Raw genomic sequence first — 26,965 nt, forward strand, 5'->3', positions numbered from 1 at the left:
TAAAAAGTGAAGGCAATAATGCCTGCCGTTCTCACTTCCCGGGGCTCCAATGTGTTCGAATGAATGGGGTGTCAAGTGCAATTTAAGGCACTGAGCTGACTCAGTTTCCCCATGCTGGTCCTTTTGGGAAGGGTATCTACTATGACAGGAGTTCAGAGGTTGAAGAGAGCAGTGTCTTTACTGGGCTCCTCTATGTCGAATCAGAAATGTCTCCAATTTGAAAACAGTTACGAATATGCTGTATTAGGGACTGTGTCTTGCCTTATGGGCCCCCAAAGTGGCCTGGGTGGGCAGATAATTCATTTAGATTCAAGAGGGATGGGCCTGAAATTTCTTAGACCACAAGACTGGGAAATCCGTTCTTCTGGGCCAAGTAATCTTGCTTTTTCTGTTAATGTTCAGTAGCTCTGCCAGTGTAAGGGTCCAAAGCAGTGACTTTATCATGAAGGAGGAGGAGCCCAAGGCTCAGTGGGTACCTTCCAATTTTAAGTTCTGCATTAATCAGGGTGACTCCTGCCTGGGAAACCAAAATTAGATATTCTCTACGGGGGGGACTTTAATCTTTTCTTTTCTTTTTTGGACTTCAATCTTTTCTGAGCACTGACCCTTCCGAGAATCCAACAGAAGCTACGGATCCTCTCTCCAGAAAACAGAACCGACGCATATTCAAACAAAATAGTTAATTTCATTTTGGGCTCTGAGATACGGGGGCCTTCCTGTTTTCTGCCTCCAGGCTCCACCCATGAGCTGCTGAGCATCAGAAAGGTCAGTGAGATTTCCTCTCACCTTGGACTGTGACTTCAATGGCTCTGGAGCCTTTGGTCTCTTCTTAGCCTGATTCCCACCTGTCTCCAGCGTTCCTGGGAAGTAACATGTGCTCCCAAAGGCGGAAGCTGTGTCTGGCTCTGGAACTTCTACTGCTGTTTCATTTGGTCTCACCAACCAGCACTCAAGGTACTTCACACAAGTTGTGTGCATGTGATTGTGCACCGAAGGCTCTCGGGTGAGGTGGGAAAGGGGCTCTGGGGTGGGGCTTAGTCCTCAAAGGGGAGTGTGGGCTCCAGGCAGCAGATACTTCTGTGCCGGTAGGAGGGCTATGGCGAGTTGGGGAAACTTTCTGAGCCTTGGAAAATCAGCCTCTCTCTTTCCTCAAGGGATCATGACAAAAAACAGGACCTCAGGGAGACGGGGAAGGAAGCCCCTCTGCTTTTGTTCCATGCTTTGTGGTCCGGGAAGATGTTTCGTTTTGTTTTGCATTTTGATTAAGAGGAAGCTGCCCATTGATGGCTGCCACGTTTTCTGCTCTGCTCGGTCTGCTGTGCTCCCTGAAGCATTCTTCAGACCTCTGTTGATGCAAGGGCTTATGTCCTGAACAAAGGTAAATGATGTTGTCATGATCCCAAAGAGACACCTAAACTGTAGGAAAGAAAACCCAGAGAGGATTGCTTTCTCTAGAGTCTCTGAATGAGGGTCTGAGCAGAAGCCCGAGGCACCTCAGTATCAAAGGAGCTCTCAGCATCTAGTTGTTAAGCGTTGAGGGTCATTCCTCTGCCATGGGCTGTCCTGGTCCCCCTCATGTACCCAGGGACTGAGTTAGCTCTCTGTTTTGTTACAGCCGTTCACCTTCCAGTACCTTTTTTTTTTTTTTTTCACGTCAGAGGAGAAGTGGGAGCTAAGCTATTGCCTTTCTCACTACTCCCTTTAAGAGATACTCAGGTCTTTTTCATGTCGAAGGCTTTAGTGCTCACCACTACGGGGGAAAAAAAAGAGTAAAAATGAACAAGCATGGGGAACCAACACAGCATCATAAAATTACGGAGTAACTTTTGGGAAGAGGAGACAGTCATGCTCAGTCATGCCCTGTTGACCACTGCTGTAGGAACTCTCCGGGTGACAGTACTTTGGGTCTGGTTGATGACTGTGTACATCTAGATACACGATGTCTTCAGGACATTCCTAGCTGTATGGGCTCCATGGCACTGACTCAACTCAGAACACGGATATGGCCTTGCGAGTGGGGGCTGATGTGAAATATTAATCCAACTGTTGGGGAAAGATAGTACTGCTAAGAGAACTGGAGTATTTCAGGACTTTGTCTAGACATAGGGCATGTGTCTAAATCTCTTCATGCATAGATAATGCCCACAGATGGTCATCTTATCCCCAGTTTAGGACTTCCCCCCTATTAATTGCTGTTTGCCTTGAAGCAGGTGCTTTCTCTGTTATGGCTCGGTTTTTCCTTCTGCCCAGGATTCACTGCACCATCCTCTCCTTCTGCCCCTTCTGTAGGCTTCCATCTTTATGAGACTTCCTCGTTTAAGCCTCCAGGTTATGATGGTGAATTGCTTGTTTGAGTGTCTCCTTGAGCGGACGTGAGGACAGAGACCATGTACATACAGTGCTAAACTTAGCAGAGTGCCTGGAACCTAGCCTGGGCTCAATAAATAATTATTGAATATATGAATGAAAGACTTCAAAGAACTTTCTTTCGGTCTCTATGTTTAGATCTTCCTGGGGGTCTTAGTGGTACTCTCCTCCCTGGTAAAGGGTGCTTTTTTTTTTTTTTTTTTTTAAAGATTTTATTTATTTATTTGACAGAGAGAAATCACAAGTAGATGGAGAGGCAGGCAGAGAGAGAGAGAGAGGGAAGCAGGCTCTCCGCTGAACAGAGAGCCCGATGCGGGACTCGATCCCAGGACTCTGAGATCATGACCTGAGCCGAAGGCAGCGGCTTAACCCACTGAGCCACCCAGGCGCCCCTAAAGGGTGCTTTTGTGGAAAAATCGGAGAAGAGTTTTTAAATCTCCTCTTTCATCCCTCCTCAGGCTTGTCTCTCAGCGCTCTGATTTTAGGTTCCCTCCACTACTGGGCATCTTCTCCTTCTGCTCATAGCACTTAGCAGAGTGTAGTGGAAGAAGCATGTACTGCATCAGAAGACCTTTGTTTTGTCTGGGTTCCGGGCTATGGGATTCTCTATAAATCATAAATGCTTCCTGGGCCTCTGCTTTCTCAACTCTATAATGGGTATAATAATATACTTCCCATTTCTTTCTTTCTTTCTTTTTTAAAAATATTTTATTTATTTATTTGACAGAGAGATATAGCGAGAGAAAGAGAATACAAGCAGGGAGAGTGAGAGAGAGAAGCAGGCTTCCCCCAAAAGCCTGACTCGGGGCTTGATCTCAGGACCCTGAGATCATGACCTGAGTCGAAGGCAGACACTTAATGACTGAGCCACCCAGGAGCCCCTTATGATTCCTGTTTCTTCAAGAGGTTATTATTAGGATCAAATCAAATGAAGAAGGTGGAATTGCTTTGAAAATGTGACACACATAATCTGAGACAGACAAGGGCCTGGGAAGGACATAAGTAAACTTCAGAGCCCCAAGTTCTCTCATTACCCTCAGATCTGAATTTTTAATTGATTTTAAAACATCTCCAGATTCTCCAAACATATGCCCCAAATCTGATTCATCATCTTTGTTCTGGCTATCTATTGCTGTGAAATAAGCCATCACATCTCTGTAGCTTAAAATAATAATAATCACTTATTTTGCGTACGAATGAGGGGGCAGACTACGCTCAGTATCTCCTGTGTGTGTGGCCAGATCATGGTGGGGTGTAAGGTCATCTTTGAGGTTTCTTCAGTCACATGGTTGGTGCCTAGGCTGAGTAATACTACACTAACCGTTTGTCTGATCTTCTTACATGGTAGCCAAACCTCGTAGGGTGAGTATCCTGACAGAAGTAGGCAGACTTCACATGGTCTTTTCTAACCTCACTTTGTGAGTCATACTTCTGCTGTCTCCCACTCATTGAGGCCATCACCAAGGAGAGAGGATGGAGGTACCACCTCTTGATGGAAAGAATATCAAAAATTTACTGACTTAAAAACATTTTTATAATCTGCTGTTCCTCTGCTGTTTGCTTTCTCAACAAATGACATCTCTGTGTCCAATTACTGAAGCCAGAATTCTGGAAGCCATTCTTACCTCCTTCCGTTTTCTTGCCTGTCATTTCCAGTGAGTAAGTCCTGTTAATTATACCTTCAAAAAGTCTCTCAAATATATCTAATTCCACCCACTTCTGCTGGCTGATCAAACCATCTGTCCTAAATCAAGACATTATTTTCTCTCATCCAATTACTAGAATTGTTTCCTATCCTGCTTAAAAGCTCTTTTTTTTAAAAAACTCAGTTCTTCTGTCTAGTATTTACCATACTGCCATTGGTATAAATTTTCTTAAATGGTGATGTTTATTTTTTTTTAAAGATTTTATTTATTTATTCGACAGAAATCACAAGTAGACAGAGAGGCAGGCAGAGAGAGAGAGGGAAGCAGGTTCCCTGCTGAGCAGAGAGCCCGATGCGGGACTCGATCCCAGGACCCTGAGATCATGACCTGAGCCGAAGGCAGCGGCCTAACCCACTGAGCCACCCAGGTGCCCCATATGGTGATGTTTATTTTACTCTTCTTTTAAAAACTCATCAATGGTCATCATAATGAACAGGAATTACAGCAGACACTGAGCATAAGCCTGCACTAGATAATGTGGTCACTTCCTACTGTTGGGTCCCCCAATAATGGGTCCATGGTCAAAGGAGCGAGACTGATACACAGCAAAGGTCAAGCAAAGCTTTATTTCGCGCCAAGCATCAAGAATCAAACCGACCGTCAAACAGACCGGTCAGGGCCGCACCTTACAGAGAGGGCGACCCTCCCAGCCTCACAGACCAACTTCTATAGAGCAAAGGCCATGTGGTTGAGCCTGGCCACACACAGGTGGCCAATGAGATTGTAACACAAAAAGGAAGCTGCAGAGTCATGCTAGGTCACACACAGGTGGCCAGTTGAACTACAGTTCACCCCATAGTAGCTATTTGAACTAGCCTATCACCTTAGTCAGAACTGGCACCCAAAAGACAGTATGCGCACTTTACTGCTTGGATGTCTCCACCTGACCCGACTCATGCCTTGTATTTGGGCTTTGTTACCTGGGACTGGTTTCCCAGTTTCCTGGACTTGCTTTTAAGTAAGTTCCCTGGGGTGGGGTGGGGGGCAGGGTCAATTTAAGTTTTACTGCATAAACAACAAAATGGCTGTTCAACCGAGGTGGGGCCGCTCTGGCTAAATAGGCCCTTACATTCCCCCTTTTTCTTTGGAGATTAGTCAAATCTTTGACTTTTCAGCCAGTTCTTTGTCCTATTTTGCCAGACTGTCCTTAATGACTCCAGTGTGTTTTACCCAGGAACAGCATTCCTCTCCTAGGGCTAAGCAGAGCCTCCCTTTTCCTAGAAATAGTATGTCAAGCCTTCCTCTGTTTTGCAATTGTCTATATCTCCCACCTATACCTTAACGACAGGAGCAACAAGGAACTCAATGAACTCATTGTTTTTTGAGTCTTAGCTTTAGTCCACGATGGGCAGGGTCCATCGGCAGCGGCATCCATCTCTGGGGGGCATCCTCATCCTTGGCTCGTTTGATGTGACCTGCGTGAATCTAGGCCCCGACGCCCTCAACTTCCACTGCCGTGGGGGTGGGTCGGGATGACAGCAAAGGGTCCCTTCCAGCAAGCTCCACGTTTCCCACTTGGTGGGCCAAACCAAGTCCCCGGGTTGGCAAGGATGTGGCTCCACCTCCGTTTCCATCCCAGTGTAGGCAGTTTGATCTCTGCGAAGGCTCCTTCCAAGACAGACTGCAATGCCTGCAGTGACTGGAGTACAGACTGATCAGTCTTTTCTGCTAGGGCAATCTTTTGTAGCAGAAGGCAGAGTGGGGGGGGTGGGATGTCTCCCAAACAATTTTTCAAATGGGGTCACCTTGTTTAAGTAAGGTGCACATCACACCCTGAGGAGAGCGAAGAGAAGGAGATCCACCCATCTACGGCCAGTCTCCAGAATTAGCTTTGTCAAGGTCCCTTTAAGAGTCTGGTTCATTCTCTCTCTACTTGACCAGAGCTTTGGGGTCGGTAGGCACAATGTATTTTCCAGTTAGTGCCCACAGCCTTGGCCAATGCCTGCAAGACTGAACTCACAATTGCAGAGCTGTTGTCTGACCTGATCTCAAGAGGTAACCCAAACCTGTAGTAGCTTTTTGGCTACCACTCCTGCCATCTCATGTTTGGCAGAAAAAGCCTCTACCCAATCTACCATCTGTATAGATGTTGACATTCTTACCCTTGGCCATCTGCAGTGCCTTGGTGAGTGCAATCAGCTCCGCTTTTTGTGCCAAGGTTCCGTGTAGCAGGGCTGTTGTCCAGGTTCCTGCTCAGGAGAAACCACCGCAGCCCCCGCATACCTTGTTCCATTGACCATGTAGCTACTCCCATCTGTGAACTGGGTCATCTCTGTATCTGGGAGGGGAGTGTCTCTGAGATCTGGCCTTATTCCTGTGATCTGGGTGAGTACCTCCCCACAGTCGTGTGGGTGGTCAGCCAGCTCCTCTGGTTGCAACGTGGCTGGATTTAGCACCGCCAAGGGCCAGAAAGTCACTTTCAGTTCATTGAGAAGGAGGGCCTGATACCCCATCACTCTGGCGTTTGTCATCCACTGGTCTGGTGGAGTCTGGAGAAGGCCCTCAATAGCATGAGTGGTGGTCAAGATGAGATTTTTACCCAAAGTCAATTTACTTGCATCCTTGACCAGGAGGGCTGTGGCAGCAATTCTACGTAGGCAAGGGGGGGGGAACCTAGCCACTGCTGGATCTAGTTTTTTGTTTTTTGTGTTTTTTTTGCTAAGATAGGCTGCTGGCCTTTGCCAAGGCCCCCGAGTCCAAGTCAAACTCCTTTGGCCACCCCTGCCTTTTCATCCACATACAAGTGGAAGAGCTTGGTAACATCTGAGATGGCCAATGCTGGGGCATGCAGTAAGGCTGTTTGTAATTCCCGAAATGCTCCTTCTGCCTCAGCTGTCCACTCTACCATAGTGAGTCCTCTCTTAGCCAGTTCGTAGAGAGGTCGCACCATCTCCATGAACCACAGTGTCCACAGCCTGCAGTAGCCCACCATCCCAAGGAACTCCCTCATGGAGATCAAAGCCTAAATAAGTGGCGTGGCTCTGACAAAGCTGTACTTTCTTTCTTATTCAAAACCCTCATTTCCAGGGCGCCTGGGTGGCTCAGTGGGTTAAAGCTGCTGCCTTCGGCTCAGGTCACGATCTCAGGATTCTGGGATCGAGCCCCACATGGGGCTCTCTGCTCAGCGGGGAACCTGCTTCCTTCTCTCTCTCTCTCTCTCTCTCTCTGCCTACCTCCCTGCCTACTTGTGATCTCTGTCAAATAAATAAATAAAATCTTTAAAAAAAACCCAACCCTCATTTCCAGAGATAGCCAAATCAGGACTAATTCATTTGAAAAACAAGTCCAGTTTTAACAAACTTGGCCTAATTATTTACATAAGCTCAGCAAGAACAGCGAGTGTTCATATAGATCTTTTAGAATCTGCTTTGCTGGAACTTCTTATAATGAATCTCTAGGTTGAAATTTTAGTAGCCTCTCTAGGCCAGAAGCCAACCCATATAGAAGCCAAGCCACAAGACATGTCTGCAATACCTGTCAATTTGGGTGAATTCCTCTTCCTGAGGTTCCCAAAGTATCCTGCCAGGAAGTGACATTCTTTACTCACCTGGTGAGGCTGCTGGGAACTCTGTAAGCAAGGTATCAGGCCAACAGTTTCTAAGGGCTTTACAGCTCCAGGTTTTATAAAGTTAACCTTAGTTCCTTTAAGCTGTCTGGTCATATCTGAGTCTTTTCAAATATGACATTCCAGTCAAAGCCTTGGTAAAATAACCAGTGTTTCTGATGGTGTCCTGTTACAAGGAGAACAGATTCTTATTGAACTTATGCAAATGACTGATTGCCATGGAAGAAAGAATACTTACTGAGACCTTTTGATTTTCAGAGGGTTCAGATAGAGAGAAAAGTTGAATGCCTTGATTCATTTACAAATGAATACTTTAAAATCTCCGTAAGTTATAGATAACTTAAGAAAAAGTTTCCCTAGTCTGGAAGAGCAAACATTACAGAACCAGTCATGTTTAAAATAAGACAAAATATTAAGAGACACAACATTACAACCTTTCAGTTCATCTAGTCCCGTGTTACTGATTCTGGTTTAGTCCGAATGCAGCTCTTACTTCTATAAATTCTTACCCATTTCAGTTCCAGGATTTTAACATATCAAAGACCTGTATTTGTCCTGAAAGTCTCCCATATGAATTTCCTTTAGGGCAGAATTCATCTTACAAGAGAATTAAAACAATTACAAATGACAAAAACTCAGAATAGATATGGTTAAATATCAAGCGATGACCCTTATCAAAACATTAAAACTTTAGGAAATGTATAGAACCTCTAGAGTAGTTACAGCATTTACCCAAATGTAACCCAAGGTTTATCATCGGCTTAGCAGTACTCCCTGAGTAACTTAGCATATCAAGGAAAAGCCTTCTGAGTCTGGGTGGGCGAAGAGAAAACCATTTACATTTTCTTGGAAACACCTCAATCTCTAATGATGACTATTAACCAATCATGAGCTGTTACAACAGAATTCAGTTAAGCACAAAAGATGTTTACCAACAGATTTCAAAAGCACAAACCTAGTTCTAGCAACAAGTGCTCTAGCATTTTATCCCATTTGGTTTAAAGTTTCAGGTTACCAAAGACTTTGAAAGCTACATTAACAATTACCCATTAAAACTTTGAGACACACAATTAACCAATTTATTCATCTCTTTGTTAAGAGATTTTAACACAGATTTTAACATAAATAACTTGAGTTTAATAGACCTTAAGTAAAAACTCTGAAGTTTCACATTTACTACTGTTAACTCAAAAGACATGTTCATCCTAATTAACCCAACAAACTTAACTTAGTTCAAATACTGATTTATGTCCATCTGGGTCCACTCTGCTTTGAATGTTTACCTTAGACCCAGGTGGGAAGATCCAGAGTGGGGGGTGTTAGGTCCAGGGGGTGCTCTTCTTGTTTCCCAACAGTGAAGAACAGAACAAAGTGCCACCAGAAGGCATAGAAAGGTTTCCCAGTTCTAGGGCTCATCAGCTCCAAGAGAGGAGCAGACGCCATGCTTTCCTGCCAGCAAGAGGGAGGGGCTAGGCAGTCCACATCGGGCCAGAGAGGGCAAGGAATGTCCCCAAAACAAAGGGAGTTTCGGCAGCTTCTTGGGAATATTCCTTAAAGTCTCTGTCTCGAGTTAGACTAACCACAGTTGGTTCCAGTTATAGCCATTAACTTACCCTTACTCTTTGCTTGCCCCATTCCTTCAAACACAACAAACAGCACAGCAGACAACAAAAAGACAAGACAAAGACAACCGTAGGCCCAGCAGTTCTTACCCAGAACCTGCCACCAGTGGGGACTTTCTTGATCTCCTGACCACCTAGGGGGACTTGAACCCCCGGTGACTGCCTAGGGGGACTCAAACCCCCTGGCTGCCTAGGGGAACTTGAACCTCCTGACAATCTACCAGTGGAGGGAAGGAGTGTCCCTGCATCCACTCCAGTCCTGGGGAGCATGGCTGCATCCAGTTTCTCCCCGGTGGGCCATACCCTGGAGCTCCTTAACCAGACAGGCAGACAGGATCCCAAGATTTTACCTCCAGAGGCTTTTCTCAGAAATTCTGATGCTGGCTCAATTCTCCTTGTTTAATCCCGGATGAGCCCCCAATGTTGGGTCCCCCAATAATGGGTCCATGGTCAAAGGAGTGAGACTGACATAAAGCGAAGGTCAAGCAAAGCTTTATTTCATGCCAAGCATCAAGAATCAAACTGACCATCAAACAGACCAGTTGGGGCCCTACCTTACAGAGAGGGCAACCCTCCCTGCCTCACAGACCAACTTTTATAGAGCAACAGCCATGTGGTTGAGCCTGGCCACACACAGGTGGCCAATGAGATTGTAATACACGGAGAAAGCTGCACAGTCATGCTAGGTCACACACGGGTGGCCAATTGAACTACAATTCACCCCATAGTAGTTACTTGAACTAGCCTATCTCCTTGGTCAGAATTGGCACCCAAAAGGCGCCCAGAAGGTGGGGTCCACACTCCTTGGTATTTAGGGAGATAGTAAGTGCACTTTATGATTGGATGTCTACACCTGAGCTGACTCATCCCTGCATTTGGGCCGTTATCTCCACCTGACCTGACCCACTTTTGTATTTGGGCTTTGTTACCTGAGACTGGTTTCCCAGACTTGCTTTTAAGTAAGTTCTCCTGGGGGTGGGGGGCAGGGTCATTTTAAGTTTTACTGCATAAACAAAAAAATGGCTGTTCAATTGAGGTGGGGCTAAATAGGCCTTACACTACCTTCCCCCATTTGGTGTTCTAATCAAATGCACTACTTCTGCTTCCTTAAGTGGACCTTGCTTTTGTGGTCTCTGAACACTTGATACTTTTCTCCTCTAGATGGAACATTGATTACTCTCAGTCCTCACCTTTCCCTGGCTAATCTCTACTTATACTAATTCCCACTCACACTTTCTATGGAAGCCACTCCTGACTCCTCTAAATTCAAGTGATATGCTCCCTTTGTATTCCATATTTTCCTTATCCTAATACTTATCACCAATAGTGGTTAATTGTCTGTATCCACAAGAATGGAAGCTCCTTAAGATAAGGAACTATGTCTCTTTCATTCTAGCATGGTGCCTACCACAGAGCCTAGTCCATAGTAAGTGTTTGTTCTACATTTATTAGAAGAGTGAATAAATGAATAAATTGATGTACATATGTATATGTGTATGGACATATGCATAGATAGAAGGAAGGGAAAAGGGAGGGAGAAAGGAAGTTGTGAATCATTGTTTCTGTCAGGCTGGGATCTCAGCAAAGAATTTGCCTCTTATTTCACTAAAAAAATGGGGACTGGAGATCATTAAGCAGAGAACCTCTCAACTTGTTGCCTACCACCTCTAAACTACAAACTCTCTACATCCCCAGCTGTCTTTTCCTCCTTCTCTTTTCCCTCAGAGGATGAAGTATTTCCTCTTCCAGGCAAGACCTGAGCCATTAACTCTTCTCTAAACCCCTTCTAGCCCAATGCCACTGGTCACCTTCTTTCTCTTCCATGTCTCCTTCTCCACTGGCTCCATCTCTTGACCTATCAAAGCTTATCTTTTCCTTCTTAAATAAAATTTAAAAATAAAACAAAAAAACTCTTTTTACCTTCCATGTCCCTCTACAAAATGTCCTGCTAGTTTCCTTTCCATTCACACTGAAATGTCTTAGAACAGTTTACTTTTGTTCTCTCTTCTCTCTCAGCTTCAACTGAGTTCTTGACCCATTGCAGTCTGGCCTAGTAAACTCATTAGTTTTCCCATCTTAGGAAATAGTACTCTTGTCATCCATAACAAAATCTGGGGTCCTGATCTCTATTGCCAAATTACTTCCTTAAGGTAGGAAGCAGTTCAAGATGGTAACGTAGTAAGATCTGGAACTCATCTCCTTCCATGGACACAAATCAATGACTACACACAGTATAATTCTCTCTGAAAAGAACCTGTGAGCTAGCTGAACAGCTACTCTAGAACAAAGGATAAAAGGGCCACATCAAGATGGTTAGGAGAGGCAGTATCACCAAAAGCCCACCCTAGGCATGCCAACCCACCATTGGAAAGGGTTCCCACAAATATAGAACTTCTTTCTGAAGGAACAAGGGTTTTTTGCCCTATATCAGGAACTCCAACTTGGGACCTGCACTGGAGAGACAAGCCTTACCCCAAATATTGAGCTTTGAAAACCAGTGGGGCTTATACCCAGGAGAACCATAGGACTGTAGGGAATGAGATTCCACTCTGGAAGGGCTCACATGCAGATTCGCTCATTCTATGACTCCACACAAAAGCACCGTTTGAAAGGAGCCTATATCATATGTGAAGGAGATTAATTTGCTGATCTTAAAGGGTCTCCCACAAAGACAAAGTCTCTTGGGACTCTATCCAGGAATGGAGATGCCAGTGGGTGTCATTTTTATGTTCTATCTCTAGCTTGCTAGTGCTGTTAGGTGCCATTTTTGCACTCTCACTCTAAACTGCTAGCACCTGCTCTGTTGTGCTGCTGATGCAGCTCTACCCTACCATGCTGCCTCCTCAGTGGGCTGGTGTTTTCTTCCCTTCCCACCCCATAGTCCCTCCAAATCAGCAAGCAAAAACAGCTCACACAAGGGATGCCCCTTGAACACCCTCTTTGGTGATTCAGGGGGATTGTGTTTCTGGGTTCCATGGGTCTGAAGTAATCAGAGAGTGCAAGAGACAATCACTTTAACCACGGTTAAATAATGAGATTCATCACCTACAGAGGCAAGCATTTCAATACCAGGAGAGGTAGTTGTTTTGCCTGACACATAGAAAAAACACAGAGAATAAAGCAAAATGAGGAAACAGGGGAATATATTCCAAAGGAAAGAACAAGACAAAATCCCAGGGGAAAAAAGACCCAAAACCTTACTAAAATGGAGATAAGTAACCTGATAAAGAAAGAGTTTGAGGAATGGTCATAAAGATGCTCACTGAACTCAGGAAAAAAAGCAGATGAACACAGTGAGAACTTCAACAAAGAGAAAATTATGAGGAAGTACCCAACACAGAAGTCACAGAGCTGAAGAATGTGACAATTGAACTGAAAAATGCACTAGAGATGTTCAGTAGCAGACTAGATGACACAGAACAAATAATTGGTGAACTGGAAAACAGGGCAGTGGAACTCACATAAGCAGAGCAGCAAAAAGAAAAAAAGAACTTTAAAAAGTGAAGATAGCTTAAGCGACTCATGGAACAACATCAAGTGGAATAATATTTGCATTGTAAGTCTCCCAGTAGAAGAGAGAGAGAAAAAGTAAGAACACTTATTTGAAGAAATAATGACTGAAAACTTTTCTAACCTGGGGAAGGAAACAGACATCAGACCCAGGAATTCCGGAGATTTCCAAGACAGACTCACAACAAGACATTAAAATGTCAAAAGTTAAAGGTAACAAGAGAATCCTAAATACAGCAAGAAAAAAACTAGTTACATACAGGGGAACACCCACAAGGCTATCAGCAGATTTATTGGTGGAAACTTTGCCAGGAGGGAGTGGCATAATAAAATCAAAGTGTTGCAAGTAAGAAATTTCCCTCCAGGAATACACTACCTGGCAAGATAACCACTCAGAATTGAAGGAGAGATACTTTTCCAACAAGCAAAAGCTAAAAGAGTGCACCTTCACTAAACCATCCTTAAAAGAAATGTGAAAGGGACTTCTTTAATGCGAAGAAAATGTATGAAAGTAAAAGTCCCACTGGTAAAGGTAAATATATAGTAAAGGTAGCAGAATAATCACTTATATAGTATGAAGGTTGAAAGAGAAAAGTGGTAAAAAATGACTGTAACTGCAATAATTAGTTAAGGGATACACAAAATAAAAAGATGTAAAATGTGACATTAACAACATAAAATGTGGTAGAGGGGAGTAAAAATGCAGGGTCTTAGAAAGCAATCAAACTTAACTTGCACTTAAAGTAGACTGTTATATATATAGCCCGTCATATGTGAACCTCATGGTTAACCAGGTTAAACACAAAACAAAAATCAATGATAGGTCCACAAAAGATAATGAGAAGGGAATCTAAGCATAACACTACAGAAAGTCATCAAACTAGACTTATTGTGGTGACCATTTTACAATATACACAAATGTTGAATTATTATGGTGTACACCTATAACTAATATAATGTTGTATGTCAATTATACTTCAGTTTTAAATATTACTTCCTTAAAAGGTTGTACAAGTTAGATAAATGGTTGATACCATCAGAGAGCTCTTGGTAACTCCATATTAATATCTTTAAAACTCATGTCTTTTCTTCCTTAATAATTCTATTAGATGCCATGTGACTTGATTTTAAAGTGATGAGAACTTCTTTAGGACCTCTTTCGCTTTGCTGGGTAGACCCTTTGATATGAAATGATCACTTTCTTTGTTCTGTTTCCTTGCTTCCCCATTTTAGTTTTGGTTTTCTACGGACAGGAAGCATGGCTAGGCACAGGAAAGAGCTGCTTCATTTTTTAATTGTAAACTGCACACAAACACAGTTACTTTATCCTAAACATCCACATAACCAAATACTTTTTCCTGGTAGAACTAACTTTCTTTACAGGTACTTCTCCTGCCTTTGAACATATGCAGTTATTAGGAAGGTGAATCAAAATTTTGTCAATTTACTTTAAAAACAAAAACACCCCATAAATATATTATAAATATCAATTTATTTGAATTTAGTAGACAATTAGCAGACTAAACCACCATCTTGATACCTCAAATTATAGTACTTAATTTCCGCATTAATTTTGCAATCTATACTTGTAAAATTAATCCATATTTCTTCTTTAACTTGTGAATGAATTGTAGAATTCTTTCAGAAGACTATTACCTCTTTTTAAATGGTCAGTTGAGCATTCTTTCTATTGCTTCTATCTTCAGGTTTTTATTACTTTTCCAGGCTACCCTTTCATTAGATATTTCAAAACAAAATTCACTCTTCCATTTTCTGTTTTCAGGCATGATCTCAGCCCTTCTGAGGATGTTGGATTAATATTTTAAGGTTTCTTTTAGGTGCTTTGCATTGATTTTTGATATCTGAAAACTTGAATGCCATATTCAATACATTTCTATGTTGTTGGGTTTTTTTGAGAATTCCTGGGCACCTCTTCCACTGCTCCTCTGCTTTCTTTGTCTTAATAATCATCTTTTATTCGTTCATTATTGATTTTATTCATTTATTATTATCAGGGTCCAGCCATTAGACAGGGCCCCATTGGCCCAGTTTGGGCACATTTTCATATCTAAGAAATACAGTTCATTGGTTATAAGTAACTAAATAGTAACTCGGATTTCTACTTACAGTCTCTCAAAAGATGTTAAAGGAAATCCAATTTTAAAACTACAGCAACACTTCCTACACTCATCCTTCCTGTCCTCTCTAGTCTTCTCAAACCGTCCCATCCATCTGCTGCCCAGACAGTCTTACAGTTTTGAGCCCCAATGTGCTAACAGCCCTATTTCCTAAACCAGCTTGAGTAACCTTGGTATTTGCTTATCTCTTCCTTTCCTCCCTGCCTCATCAGTCCAAATGGGTCTTAAGAAGTAAACAAGAGGGAGAAGCTGAGTGGAAAGTAAAAATATGAAAAATGTTTTTGACTAGCAGGAGGTTATGAAAAGAAGACCGGGAGCACTTACATATACGTTTTGTCACTGTCGTCCATTCAGCCATTGTCTACTAAACTCTTAATGTCAACTGAGTATGGTGGGGATTCAAAATTGAGCAGATACTGTCTTTGCCTTTGAGAAGCTTACAAAATTAGTGACTGTGTGTCTGCCCTAGCTTCTCCCTGTCCCTTACATTAAAATTTGAAGTTCTTTTGATCTTCTTGGGAATACCCTTGCCAAATATAATCTCTTTGTCCTCATAAAGCAGTTTTTTGTCCTTATAAAGCAGATTCCATTCTCACAAGGAGAAAGGATGGAAGATATAACTGGACCTGGATCATAACTTGAGTCTATGTGCTGTGTATTCTTCATTCTTGCTCATTAGATGCATCCTTCTTTCCCCTTCCACAAGGAAGCTTCAGGGAAGTTGACTGTTCTGATGGAGGTACTGGGACCTCTTTTTCATCACATGTCCTACGTCAGTGACCTGGTTTTGTGTTATCTCTTGTGCATACTGACATCCTTTATTTTTAGACCATTAGTCTACAAGTGAAAGCTGATTCAAGAGCTGCTACTTTTTTTTTTTTTAACTTGAGGCCCCTTCTTTCACATTCTTCAATCTTTCAGATTCACATATGAACATCCATTTCTAGAAAAAAAAATCATTAGTCTAGTCCTTGTTTTACCACTGTTTTGGCATAATAAAATAAGTTTAACAGGTAATTGTTAAACATCTTAGTAACTTGGGCATAGTACTGGGTGTTATGGATACAAAAAAATGTAGGTAGTAATAATAAAAAAATACATTAAATTTATTGAATGCTTACTATTCTTCCAAGTATTATTCTAAGTACTTTAATTTTATTAATTGATTATTTGTATTGTTATATTCTAAGCATTTTATTAATGAAACTCTGTATTAGACTTTTTCAGAGAAACAGAATATATATATCTATCTATATATATAAATAGAAAGAGGTTTATTATATATATGTATGTATACATACATATATATATATATATATATATATATATAAATACATAGAAAGAGGTTTATTATGAGGGATTGTCTCATGTAATTATGGAAGCATAACCCATACTGTGTACTTCTCTGTATGGAGAAGTCTCACAACCTGTCATCTATAGGCTGGTGGCACAGGGAAGCTACTGGTAGAGCTCCAGTCCAAATCTGCAGGCCCAAGAACCAGGAGACCCAATGGTGTAAGTCCTTGTCCAAGTCCAAGGCCCAAGAGCCAGGAATATTAAAGTCCAAGAGTAGGAGAAGATGGATGTCCCAGATCAAGCAAAAAGTAAATTTGCCCTTTCTCTGCTTTTTTATTCTTTTTGGGCCCTCGATGGATTATGGTGCCCATCGCATTGGTAAGGGAGATCATTTTTACTCAGTTTACCTATTCAAATGCTAATCTCTTCTAGTAACACCCTCACAGTCACATCCAAAAACAATGTTTTACCAGCTATCTGGGCACCCAGTCAACGTGAGACATAAATTTAACCATTATGAACTCTGTGAGATCATAACTAAAAGAAAGACAGAGAAGGTAAGTAACATGCTCATGTTTACATAGCTAACAAGTGGTAGAGCCAGGATTGGAACTGAGGCAGTGTGATTTCAGAACACATGTTCTCAACTCTCACACTTTAATGGAAAGTGAATTAGACTCAAAGGACTCATTCCTTTCTTTAGGAAGCGTATACTCTGGTGATCGAGGCAGGTAGGAGACATCAAACATCATTTCAATAAGACATGATTGCTAGGATATGAACATGCACAGGATGTTGTAGCTTTCCTTCCTCTTGTCTTCACTACCTATGTGTACTGATGCCCAAAAGATCATTCTGGTGGTTGGCGCTCACTTCTTACTGAGAAATAAAGATGGGGTTAGTTGTGAGTTGTTCTATCTTCCTGAGCATATGTCTGACACTTATTGGAGAGTTTGCCAAGGATGACTTAGGCCAGTAGATCTTACCCAGAATGGGGGGTGGGATATTTGGCAATATCCGGAGACATTTTGATTGTCACAGCTGGGCAGGGCTACTGGTCTCTAGTGGGCAGAAGCCAGGAAAGCTGCTGAACCTCCTGCAGTGCACAAGGACAGCTCCCACAACAGAGAACCCTAAAATATCAATAATGGCTTAAAATATCAATAGTGCTAAGGTTGGAAAACACTGATCTGGGCTATCTATTGTCATCACTTCTATTAATTCACATGGAAGCAAGTAGCAGAATGAGAACAAGTCTAGAATCTGTGTCTGGTGATTTTAAAATCCTGAAGAGAATGTCCTGCTGGGCTGCATGCTCTGAGAGGCAAAGCCTCCGCCTGCATCGCTGATGCCAGAGCCTCTCACAGTGCCAGGCACATAGTGCTTGTTCAAATACCATTATGGGCACTGAGTTGGTTATGTCCCAGGGAAGACAGTGTGTGGAATGGACCAACCAGAAGCGCTGTGACCAGGAATGCCTGAGTATGTCTGCCTATGCACTAGACACAGGGTAGGTGCTCAATAGACTGTTAAAGGCAGAGACGGGTGGTGGGAAGGATTAATAACCAGAAACTTGAAAGCCCTGGGGACACAGGCATTTTCAGTCTTTTAACAGTTGAAGAGAATGCTTTTGGAAAGGATAGATTTGTGGAAAGTGAACAGCTGAATATATATACATGACGTTGAACAATATGACTGAGGTTTTGAGGGAGGCCAGAGTAGTACAGGTTGTATTTTTTTTTTCTTCTACAGGTAGCTTCTTTCCACTGTTCTTTCTCAGCCTAATTATATCCACCTCCTTTGTTCTTCTCCCTCTACAAAGATTCAACACACCTCCTTTCGTCTTGCATCTTTCTTGCTGTTATCTTTTCTTTTCTTTGCCTTAACCAAACAAGGTTTGGGCACCCTCATGAAAAAATAATAATAATAAATAAATAAATGAATAACTTTTTTAAAAAGAACAGCAAACACAAATAGGAACAAAAGTGAATTTAGTTAGAATGAGAAAAGAAACCCAATGTATCACATGTTTTAAAAGCTAAGAAATACTATAAAAATTACAAAGCCCAGAAAAATAGTGTAGGGCTTTCATTAATGAAATGCCTTCATGCTTCTATCATAATTTGCCACTGAATAGCTCTGGTTCCCATTCACTTTAAAGATTTTTTTTTTTTTTTTTTTTAATTTGAGAGAGAGTCAGTGAGAGAGAGCATGAGCGAAGAGAAGGTCAGGGAGAGAAGCAGACTCCCCATGGAGCTGGGAGCCTGATCCCGGGACTCGATCCCGGAACTCCAGGATCATGACCTGAGCCAAAGGCAGTCGTCCAACCAACTGAGCCACCCAGCCACACCTTTTTTTTTTTTTTTTAAGATTTTTTTTTTCCACTTTAAACTTTGTTTCTTCTCTACTTCCTGCCTACTGCTAGAGAAGTAAATTAAAGCAAGAGGGAACACAAGCCCAGAAGAGGGGCTATGACTTGTCATCATTTTATTTGAAAATTTACTGGTATGAGAGCAAGAGAGAGAGTTGGGGCCTGTATCAGTGTCCTTTTTCTTTATCTTCTGGGGAAGAACTAGAAGGATTGTCAGCAACACACCCTACCCCCATACTCATCTTCATGCTCCAACTTTTACTGCATTCCTGATCAGAGGTCAGACCCCCTGGTGAAGACCATACTTACTGTTTCCAAGCAGAAACTTCTTCTCTCTTCTCCGTCCCAGGCAGACGTTTTTCTTGCTGGGCCCTTCTGCCTTTCTAAGAGCGCTCTCACTCTCGTTGACAGGTCATTCAGCCCATCGGGTCACTGCCATCTCTGGCACCAACGTGTGTCTTCCAATCTCCAATTTGCCTGCTTACATACAACTCACCTGGTTTTACACCACCAATCAGAAGATTCTAGAATGGGAGTCCAACCAGACTCTTCTCTTCGACTCTGAATTTAAGGGCAGGGTCAGTCTTGGTCAAAACCAGAATCTGTGCATCCATAATGTCCGGAAAAACGACAGCAGCACTTATATCCTCAGGGTGTTGACGGATTCTGGGACAGAGAAGGAGTGGCATACCCGACTGGAGGTATACGGTGAGTTTGGGGCAGTCCCACTCCAGGACCCCGGAGGGACCACTGGGAGGTTTCCTAGGGTTCATGGGGGCTCTCTCTGGGAGGAGGATAGAGAAACCTCAGGACAGGCTTCATTAATTTCCCCTGGAGCCACTTCCTCTGGGGAGTGACCCTGGGCCAGCAGAGCCCAAGTTGATAGCCTGAGGACATTTAAAAGTTCTTCTGATATTAGTGATCTGAGATGTGAGGAGAGGGAAAACTATAGAAATGATTTCCTATTTTCTTGATGCTCTCCTGTGATCAACCCAAATCAGTTCTGAGCTCCTCTTAATAATATACCTGAACACAAACTTCATCAGACTTAAGGAAAAAGTTACAAGAGACACAGGATGGGGCAGGAGCTGTTAAAGGAAGGGTTTTTTGTTGTTGTTGTTGTTCTTGTTTGTTTTTTGTTTTTAATTTTTCAAAATGGATAGGACAAAAACTTCCACTCACGGCTCTAGCCTAACCAATATGTGGAGAATAAGGACTAGGATATTATACTTGGAATCAGACAGACCTGGGTTAAAAACGTTCGTTGCTAGCTCACTTCCTAGCTGTGTGATCTTAGAGAAAGATCTTAACATCTCTGTGCCCATATTAGGTAAGTTTCTTTTCATGGCAAGTAAAAGAAGCCAATTTGATGTAAATTTAGCAAAAAAAAAAAAAAAAAAAAAAGAAAGGAAAAGAAAAAAGTCTGTTAAAGAAACCAGAACTATTTAGAGTAATTCAAGGAACTGAGAAGAGTTAGGAAGGGCTGAACAGCAGGAAGAAAGAGAACCAGGGCCAGCTCTGAGCTCCCGGCCTCAGGAATCTGTGGACTATGCCTCCAGATCACTGCCATGTACATGACTTACCTCTTAGAGTCTAGACTTTTGTATCTCTGGGTTTAAATTCTCAGAATTTAAAGAGAAATTAAAAGAGAGAAACTGATTAAGCCAACTTGATTCAAATATGTGTACTGATTGAAATACTTATGGCCCAAAGGGTCAGAATTTAAGGCAGAAACCTGGCTCCCGGGGAGACCTCTGTGGTGTTGAGGTAGACAAAATTAAAGAAGGGGGTGGGCAGACATCCGCAACAGATATCTACCCAAGAACCTCGTCTTATGAAGATAATGACTTCTTCCTTTTAGGGTGTTATGAGAATCAAAGCAGATAATGGGAATGAAACATAAAAAATGAAAATAAGGGGTTTTTCCCAAACCAGATCATTCTATCATCCAGTTTCCTTCTGCCAGATGATTACCAAAAATATAAACACAAAATCTCTACAGAATACTCAGAACATATCTGTAATCTTTCTTCCCCAAAACAGTGTAAATGAAGAGTGTCTTTATAATCCACCCACTAGATGGTTCCTGTTCTAAGAGGCTGGAAGCCTCTTCTCACATACTTCCCCCAAGTCACATGGCCTGAAAATTTGGGAGGTTCTGGGAACAGGAAAAGATTCAAAGTCTCTTACAGTGGTGTTAAGAAAAGCCCAAATTTATATCATTTACCAATTTCTGTTGTAATTACTCCCACCACAGCCAACTCCAAGGGATTCGATCCCAGGACGCTGGGATCATGACTTGAGCCGAAGGCAGCTGCTTAACCAACTGAGCCACCCAGGCATCCCCAGAAATCTCATTCTTCAGTACAGTCCTTGAATTTCTGATAGCTCCAAGGAGATATCTTAGAGCCAGACCACCCTGGCTAGCTAAATGAACCCCACCACAAACCACCCAGTGCATGCTGCTCGCCATGTGAAATGCGGAAGATGTATGAGGCGAGGTTAGATGGCAGGAAATGGCAAAAAAATAGTATGAAAATTGCTCAGTTCAAGCATGCAGGGAAAGTCCAGCAGTCTCAGGGGGGTTCACAGAGAAGATGGGGCCAGCGTTCCGGAGGCCGGACAGACAGAACTCCCATCGCCCCCCATACACTTGCAGCCAGACGTGAGTTCTGTTCTGGTCAATTCTTGGCACGTCTAATCCTTTGACACCAAAGCAGCACTGATTCTGCAGGTGTTTTACCCATGGGCAACATGAAAAGGCCCAGAGGGTTTCAGAAAAAGTGGCCCTGGCAAAGGAAGCAGCAGATGCTGGGATTATCTTTCATTCCATCTGGTGGCAAGACAACAGCAGTAATGATTATGTGACCTCCAACATGCACAGAACGCTTGTGCCCCATGGACAATGTCACTTTATCTCACTAACATTGTTCTATGGGGTACAGTCAGTTTACCCATGAGAAGGAAATTCAAGGGGTTACTTATCTCGATAATGTCACTCCAAGTCCAAGACCTAGGCTGATTTCACTCCAAAGCTGCTTCTTTGTCCTTTGTATATCATAACTGCTCCATCCATCCATCCATCCACCCACCCACCCTTTCATCAGATACTTACCGATTCCTATCAGGTAAGCATTGTGCTAAATCCCGAGATACCAAAGTTAGCAGATACAGTTCATCACGGCTGATGTGAGCTGGGGGTTATATGAGCTTCTTCTCATGAATCCAGGAGAGAGCTTTGCCGTGGGCAGGGTAGTATCTCTTACTCCAGGACTCTCTCTGAATATGAGCCCAAGAGCTTCTGATGGGCAGGTGGGCCACGGTGCCAACTGTGGGCTGGTGCTGAAGAAGGAGGCTCACATAACTTAGACAGTTGGGATACCAAGTCTGACCCCAGGAGCTCTCTGCTGCTCTTTCTGGCCCACAGAGACTCAGAACCCCATTTTGTTTCTGGGTGCACAGCTCCCCCTCCTGGATCCATTTTAGCTTCACCCCCAAGCAGTAGCCCTTCCAGTCTGAACCTCCAGAGGGCCAAGCTGCTCACTGGCTCCTCCTGTAGGGGCCTCTTCTCCATGGCACCAGTTTCCGCTGCACTCAGGGCTCCTCCCTAGCTCCCTTTGTGTTTTGTTGGCTAAACACTCAAAAGCATAATTGCCTCATAAGTGCATGAACTCATGTCTCATCTTGCAACGTCCTCCTGATCTTCAGATCCTGTACCTAAACCTGAGATAGAAATCCAGAAGACACAGGAAGTGGACAATCGATGTCACCTGCAGCTCTCATGCAGGATGCCAAACCAGTCCATAAACTATACCTGGTATAGGGACTCAGAGCCCTTTCCAACAGGGCTCCAGAATTCTGTGCTTGAAATCATCGTTGAGCCAAATAACTACTCCACGTTTTACACCTGCCAACTCAGCAATCCCGTGAGCAGCAAGAATGACACTGTCTATTTCACCCCACCTTGTAAACTAGGTAAGAAGTGTTCCCAAGGGAGCTGGGGGTGGGGTGGGGGTGGGGGGCTCGGGCAACTAGTTTTCTTTTGGATGAAATGAAGAAGGGTGTGGGGAGCCTGTTCAGTCCCCTGCTCAGATGGAGGATCCCAAATGCATCTGTGAACCCTGAGAGGCTCGGGTTCTACCCCGGGCTCTTCCACCAGCTTTCAACAAGCTTACCTGGCTTTTGTGGAGTTCATCATCCTCGCCTGCAAAGGGTGGCTGGCACTCCTACCCTGCTCTAACAATGCACGGTCTTAGAATCCGGGGCCTGGGTGATTGTAGGATTATCTGAGCTGTCAGGGGAAAAGTCCAAGTGGAAGAGCAGACCAGACACAGTTGAGCAGGTGCATGAAGGGTTCCTGGCAGACAGCCTAACTCAGCAAAGGAAAGAAGGGCCAAGTAGATGAGCACGAGCAAGAACAAGGATGGGACAGGGGTGAGGGCCTCATCCTAAGGCAGAGACTCTCTGCTCTTTAGAAACACAGACTCTGGGTTTCATGTTTCAGATTTCTCTGTCTCTTGGGAGGACACACTCACTTGAGCATCACTGCCGGCTCTCTATCAAGCCTACACGGGTCTGATAGTGGGATAGCCAGGATCGGGCAAAAAGCTCATAGGTTTTAGAGTCAGGTACCTGGGGTTAATCCTGGGATTGTCACTTAATAGCTAAGCAAGTGACTTAGCTTCTCCAAGTTGTGCCCTTCTCTAAGTTGTATCCTTCTTAAATACCAGACAAAATAGTAATCTTTATGCTGTTAAGAGGACTAAATGAGACAGTACAGATACCCTCTCTAGAACAGTGCCTGACAGGTCTCCAGTGAATGGTACTTAAATTAAAACCAGTTTCTTCAATTCTGGAGACACTAGAGCCCTCAATAAATTTAGATTACTATCCCCAGCATTCTGGGTCTTGTACTTTCCACACCCCTGAAACGACATCCCTGAGTATACAGATCTATACCCTTCCAGAATAACTCATACCTATGGTACCGACATTTGCCTAAGTTCCCTGTCATGCCAGTCCTCAGGGACCATGGCCCCCAGGGACAGTGCTCTTCACGGTCTTCCTAGACCTAGTCTACTCTCCTACCTGTGCTGATTTCTTCACCTCTGTTCCCACACAGGGACAGTGGAACCTGGGCATTCTTCTTCATTCTTCCCACCTGACTTGCCATGCCTCTTCTAGACTGTCCTGCCACCACAGACCCTCTGTGACAGTTTGGTATCTGGCCATGAGACCACCTTCATATCAACACCACATCCTGAGATCCAGAAAAAGAAAGAGAGACAGCCCCTGTCCTTTATAAAATGAGGGTGACTGCTCATCTACAATGAGGATGAAAACAATACTAAGGCCATTTTTTGGAAGGGTTAGGCCAATCTTCTCACTTTTTAGCGACCCAAATTGTCCCAGAAAAGCATCCCTCATTTCCCTTCCCTACTGTATCACTCATTCCCTTCTTCTTTTTATTTTCTGCTTCCTTTCCTCTCCTCTCCTCTTACTCCTTCTCTCCCCTTCCCTTCCTATCAGTCTTCCCCTTCCTTGTCTTTTTCCCTCTTGGTATAGATGGGATGTGGGTGGTGAAATGGAGAGGGGAGATAGTCTTACCTTCCCGAAAGTCCAGACACTCAAGCATTTGGAGTTTTCTTGCTTTTTCAGGCAGATCCTCTGCAGTAGCTTGGATTGTGACATGGCTAATTGTCATGGTACCCGTTATTCCTGGCCTCCTCTGGACCTGAGACAAGCTCTTCTAACTCAAGACAGCCGGGTCTTACTTTCATCAGCAGCCAAGCTGTTATCCAAGGCAGGAGCTCTGACTACATGGGATGATAGAAAGTGTGCTATTGAAACATCTACAAGGATTTTCAAGTTAACTTTTTAAAAACTACAGTAATATTTTATTTTATATCTTCTACTTATTTTCCAACATACTTGCATCGATACTCATATATTCTTCCCACCAAAACATGTGATCACATGATGCCGTGTTTTCTTGTTTAAATAAAGGACGTGACCATCAATGTCAAACTGTCAGACCGTGTCTACTCCGTTGGCCTGAACACATGCAATACAAAGGAGAAGAGCCTAGGACCATAGGCTCCTATGTGTTCGTGTGTCCGAGGTGTTACTCTGTGCTGTCTCTGACTCTTGCTCCCACATCCCTGCCAAATCTCCTGGGGTTCCAGCTCCTCCCCCCAAGTTCTGGCCTCCTTTCTGAGGAGCATGTTCTTTAGGTTTCCTGGGAATATGGCGCTAGGCTTACCCCTCCGGAGTAAGTAGGAGTGAGCATGCAGCTTTGCCACATAAAAAGGGTCCCTCTCAAGCCTTTCCTGGCGAGCCAAGCACCACCCCCTCCCTTTGCGAGCAACTCTTCAAGTCCTACCTGTGTCACAGGATCTCATAAAACCAACAAATGAACAAAATGTTCTCACTAGGGTCTTCCATGACAGGAGAGTAGGAGCCCCCATCCCAGGCCCAGCACTGATAGAACACCTGGGAGTTCTGCTGTGTCTTCAACTCCTCCAAGGCTTTCATGGGCCTGGAGCTGAGAGGGCCTCTCAAGGATGTGTTCCCCTCAGGGAAGGGTCCCACCACAGATCACTTTTCCTCTACAGCAAACCAGCCTTCCCTGCCATCCAGCCCTCCTCCAGCCAGAACATGCCGTGTGCTCTCATTTTCCTCTTGGGCTATGCTGGTTAATTTTCTGTGTCAACTTGGCTGAGCCACAGAGGTGACCAGATGTTTGACTGGTTTTGATGTTTGACTCAACATTATTCTGTATGTGTGTCTGTGAGGATTTTCTGGATAAGATCAACATTTGAATGAGTAGCCTGAGTAAGGCAAATTTTCTTCCCTAATGTATATGGGCCTCATCCAATTAGGTGAAGGTGTGAATAGGCTTATGTCCCATGAGTACGGAAAAATTCCCTCGGCCTGACTGCTTTTGACCTGGGACATCTGGATTTTTTCCCTGCCTTCAGATGCCATCTGCAGTCCTGGGTCTCCAGTCTGATGACTCAGATCTTGGGCCTTGTCAGCGTCCATAATTGCATGAGCCAATTCCTTATAATAGATGTGTGTGTGTGTGTGTGTGTGTGTGTGTGTGTGTATGGGCAGCTCTTATTGGAGCTGGAGCTGGAGAATCCCAATACATGGGCCAAAAGGAAAGCTACCTTTCTCAGCTCCCTTTCCATTTTGCTGGGGCCATGTGACTGGTTTTAGCCAACAGAAAATGGATGGAATTGATGTGACAAGAAGTGAGGGACTCTGAGAAGTGGAGCCACATAATGCAAGGGTCCTGGGTCCAAGCCATTGCATGGAAGCCGGTTGCCTGGTCTACACCGAACATACATAAGGAATTTTGGTGTTTGTTTGTCACCATGAGGTAGCCTGGGCTCCCTAAAACTCTCACCATCTCCTTCAGTCCAGCCTGTGGTTCCGTCCCAGCCTCACCTCTGGTCGGCTTGCACCTTCTGGTGGGACTGTCCATGTCTCTTTTCTACATGCAATGTCCTTCCCTTTTACTTCACTGTTTTTGTGGCAGAAGAGGTTTTCTTGAAGGGACATGCACACAAATGTGCACAAATAGAATCAAAGAGCATTTCTGGGGACAAGCAGTAAGAGGAAAGAAATGTCACTTTCTATCTAGCATAAGCACAGTCCTTCACAGCCAAGGAACGTGCACACCTCCCCATGCAACAGGTTTCCATCGGATCTCGTTCCTTGAAGACCAGAGGCAAATCCTGCCTTTGCCAGCCCAGGTCACTGGCACAAACTGTTCCCTGCCTCTTTCCCTTAAGGCAGTGCCAGATACGTAATTTGTTGGACTAAGTGTGGAATGAAAATGTGGGGCCCCCCGTTCAAAAAGAAGGGAAAAAGTATCATCAAATGCTCTAAAATATAAAGTTTTGTCCTTTATTCTGCAGCCTTTCTGTACTTGCGATGATTTTCTAAAATACCTATTTAATGTTCTAAGTAAAGGAAATTTAAAATTTAAGTTATTATTACGAATTTTATTGTTTACATTGTGCCATGTTAGTTTTGAACAAAATAAAGAATACTTAATTTGTGAAATAATTGAAATTACTCAATTCATATCTTGTAGCCTGTACATGCCTATGCATTTTGTTTTAGCTAGAACAGTAGGAATCATGCAAAAAACTAACTTAACTATTTGTTTTACCCCTTGACGGACGCACATTTTCCCAACACTCTGTGGAAGCCAGTAGCTTTCATGACACAATTCCTTTGAAGTCATTTTGGGTCTCTGTGAACTCCTATAGACCATTGATCCACTGGATTCTGTATTGGGGGCGTGGGTCCCTGAGAGCTGCATTTGGTTGAGGCAGCCAGAAGAGGACAGGTATGCACACTGCTTGTGTTTCCTCTGC

General features: G+C 43.5%; 1 protein-coding gene and 1 long non-coding RNA gene across 2 annotated transcripts; both read left to right on the top strand.

Moving 5' to 3' along the window:
• Nucleotides 1-477: 477 nt before the first annotated feature.
• On the top strand, nucleotides 478-24,608 carry CD48 (CD48 molecule). Its single transcript, XM_082703091.1, has 4 exons — nucleotides 478-954; nucleotides 18,987-19,283; nucleotides 22,284-22,550; nucleotides 24,234-24,608. The coding sequence occupies exons 1-4, from the start codon at nucleotides 873-875 to the stop codon at nucleotides 24,311-24,313; spliced, it is 726 nt and encodes a 241-aa protein (XP_082559217.1). The 5' UTR covers nucleotides 478-872; the 3' UTR covers nucleotides 24,314-24,608.
• Nucleotides 1,064-2,460, top strand: LOC309849994. The gene is made up of 2 exons (XR_014304007.1): nucleotides 1,064-1,378; nucleotides 2,251-2,460. It is a non-coding gene; the product is annotated as an uncharacterized lncRNA (long non-coding RNA).
• Nucleotides 24,609-26,965: the final 2,357 nt, after the last annotated feature.

Source organism: Mustela nivalis, assembly GCF_964662115.1.
Source record: "Mustela nivalis genome assembly, chromosome: 16".
Lineage (NCBI taxonomy): Eukaryota > Metazoa > Chordata > Mammalia > Carnivora > Mustelidae > Mustela > Mustela nivalis.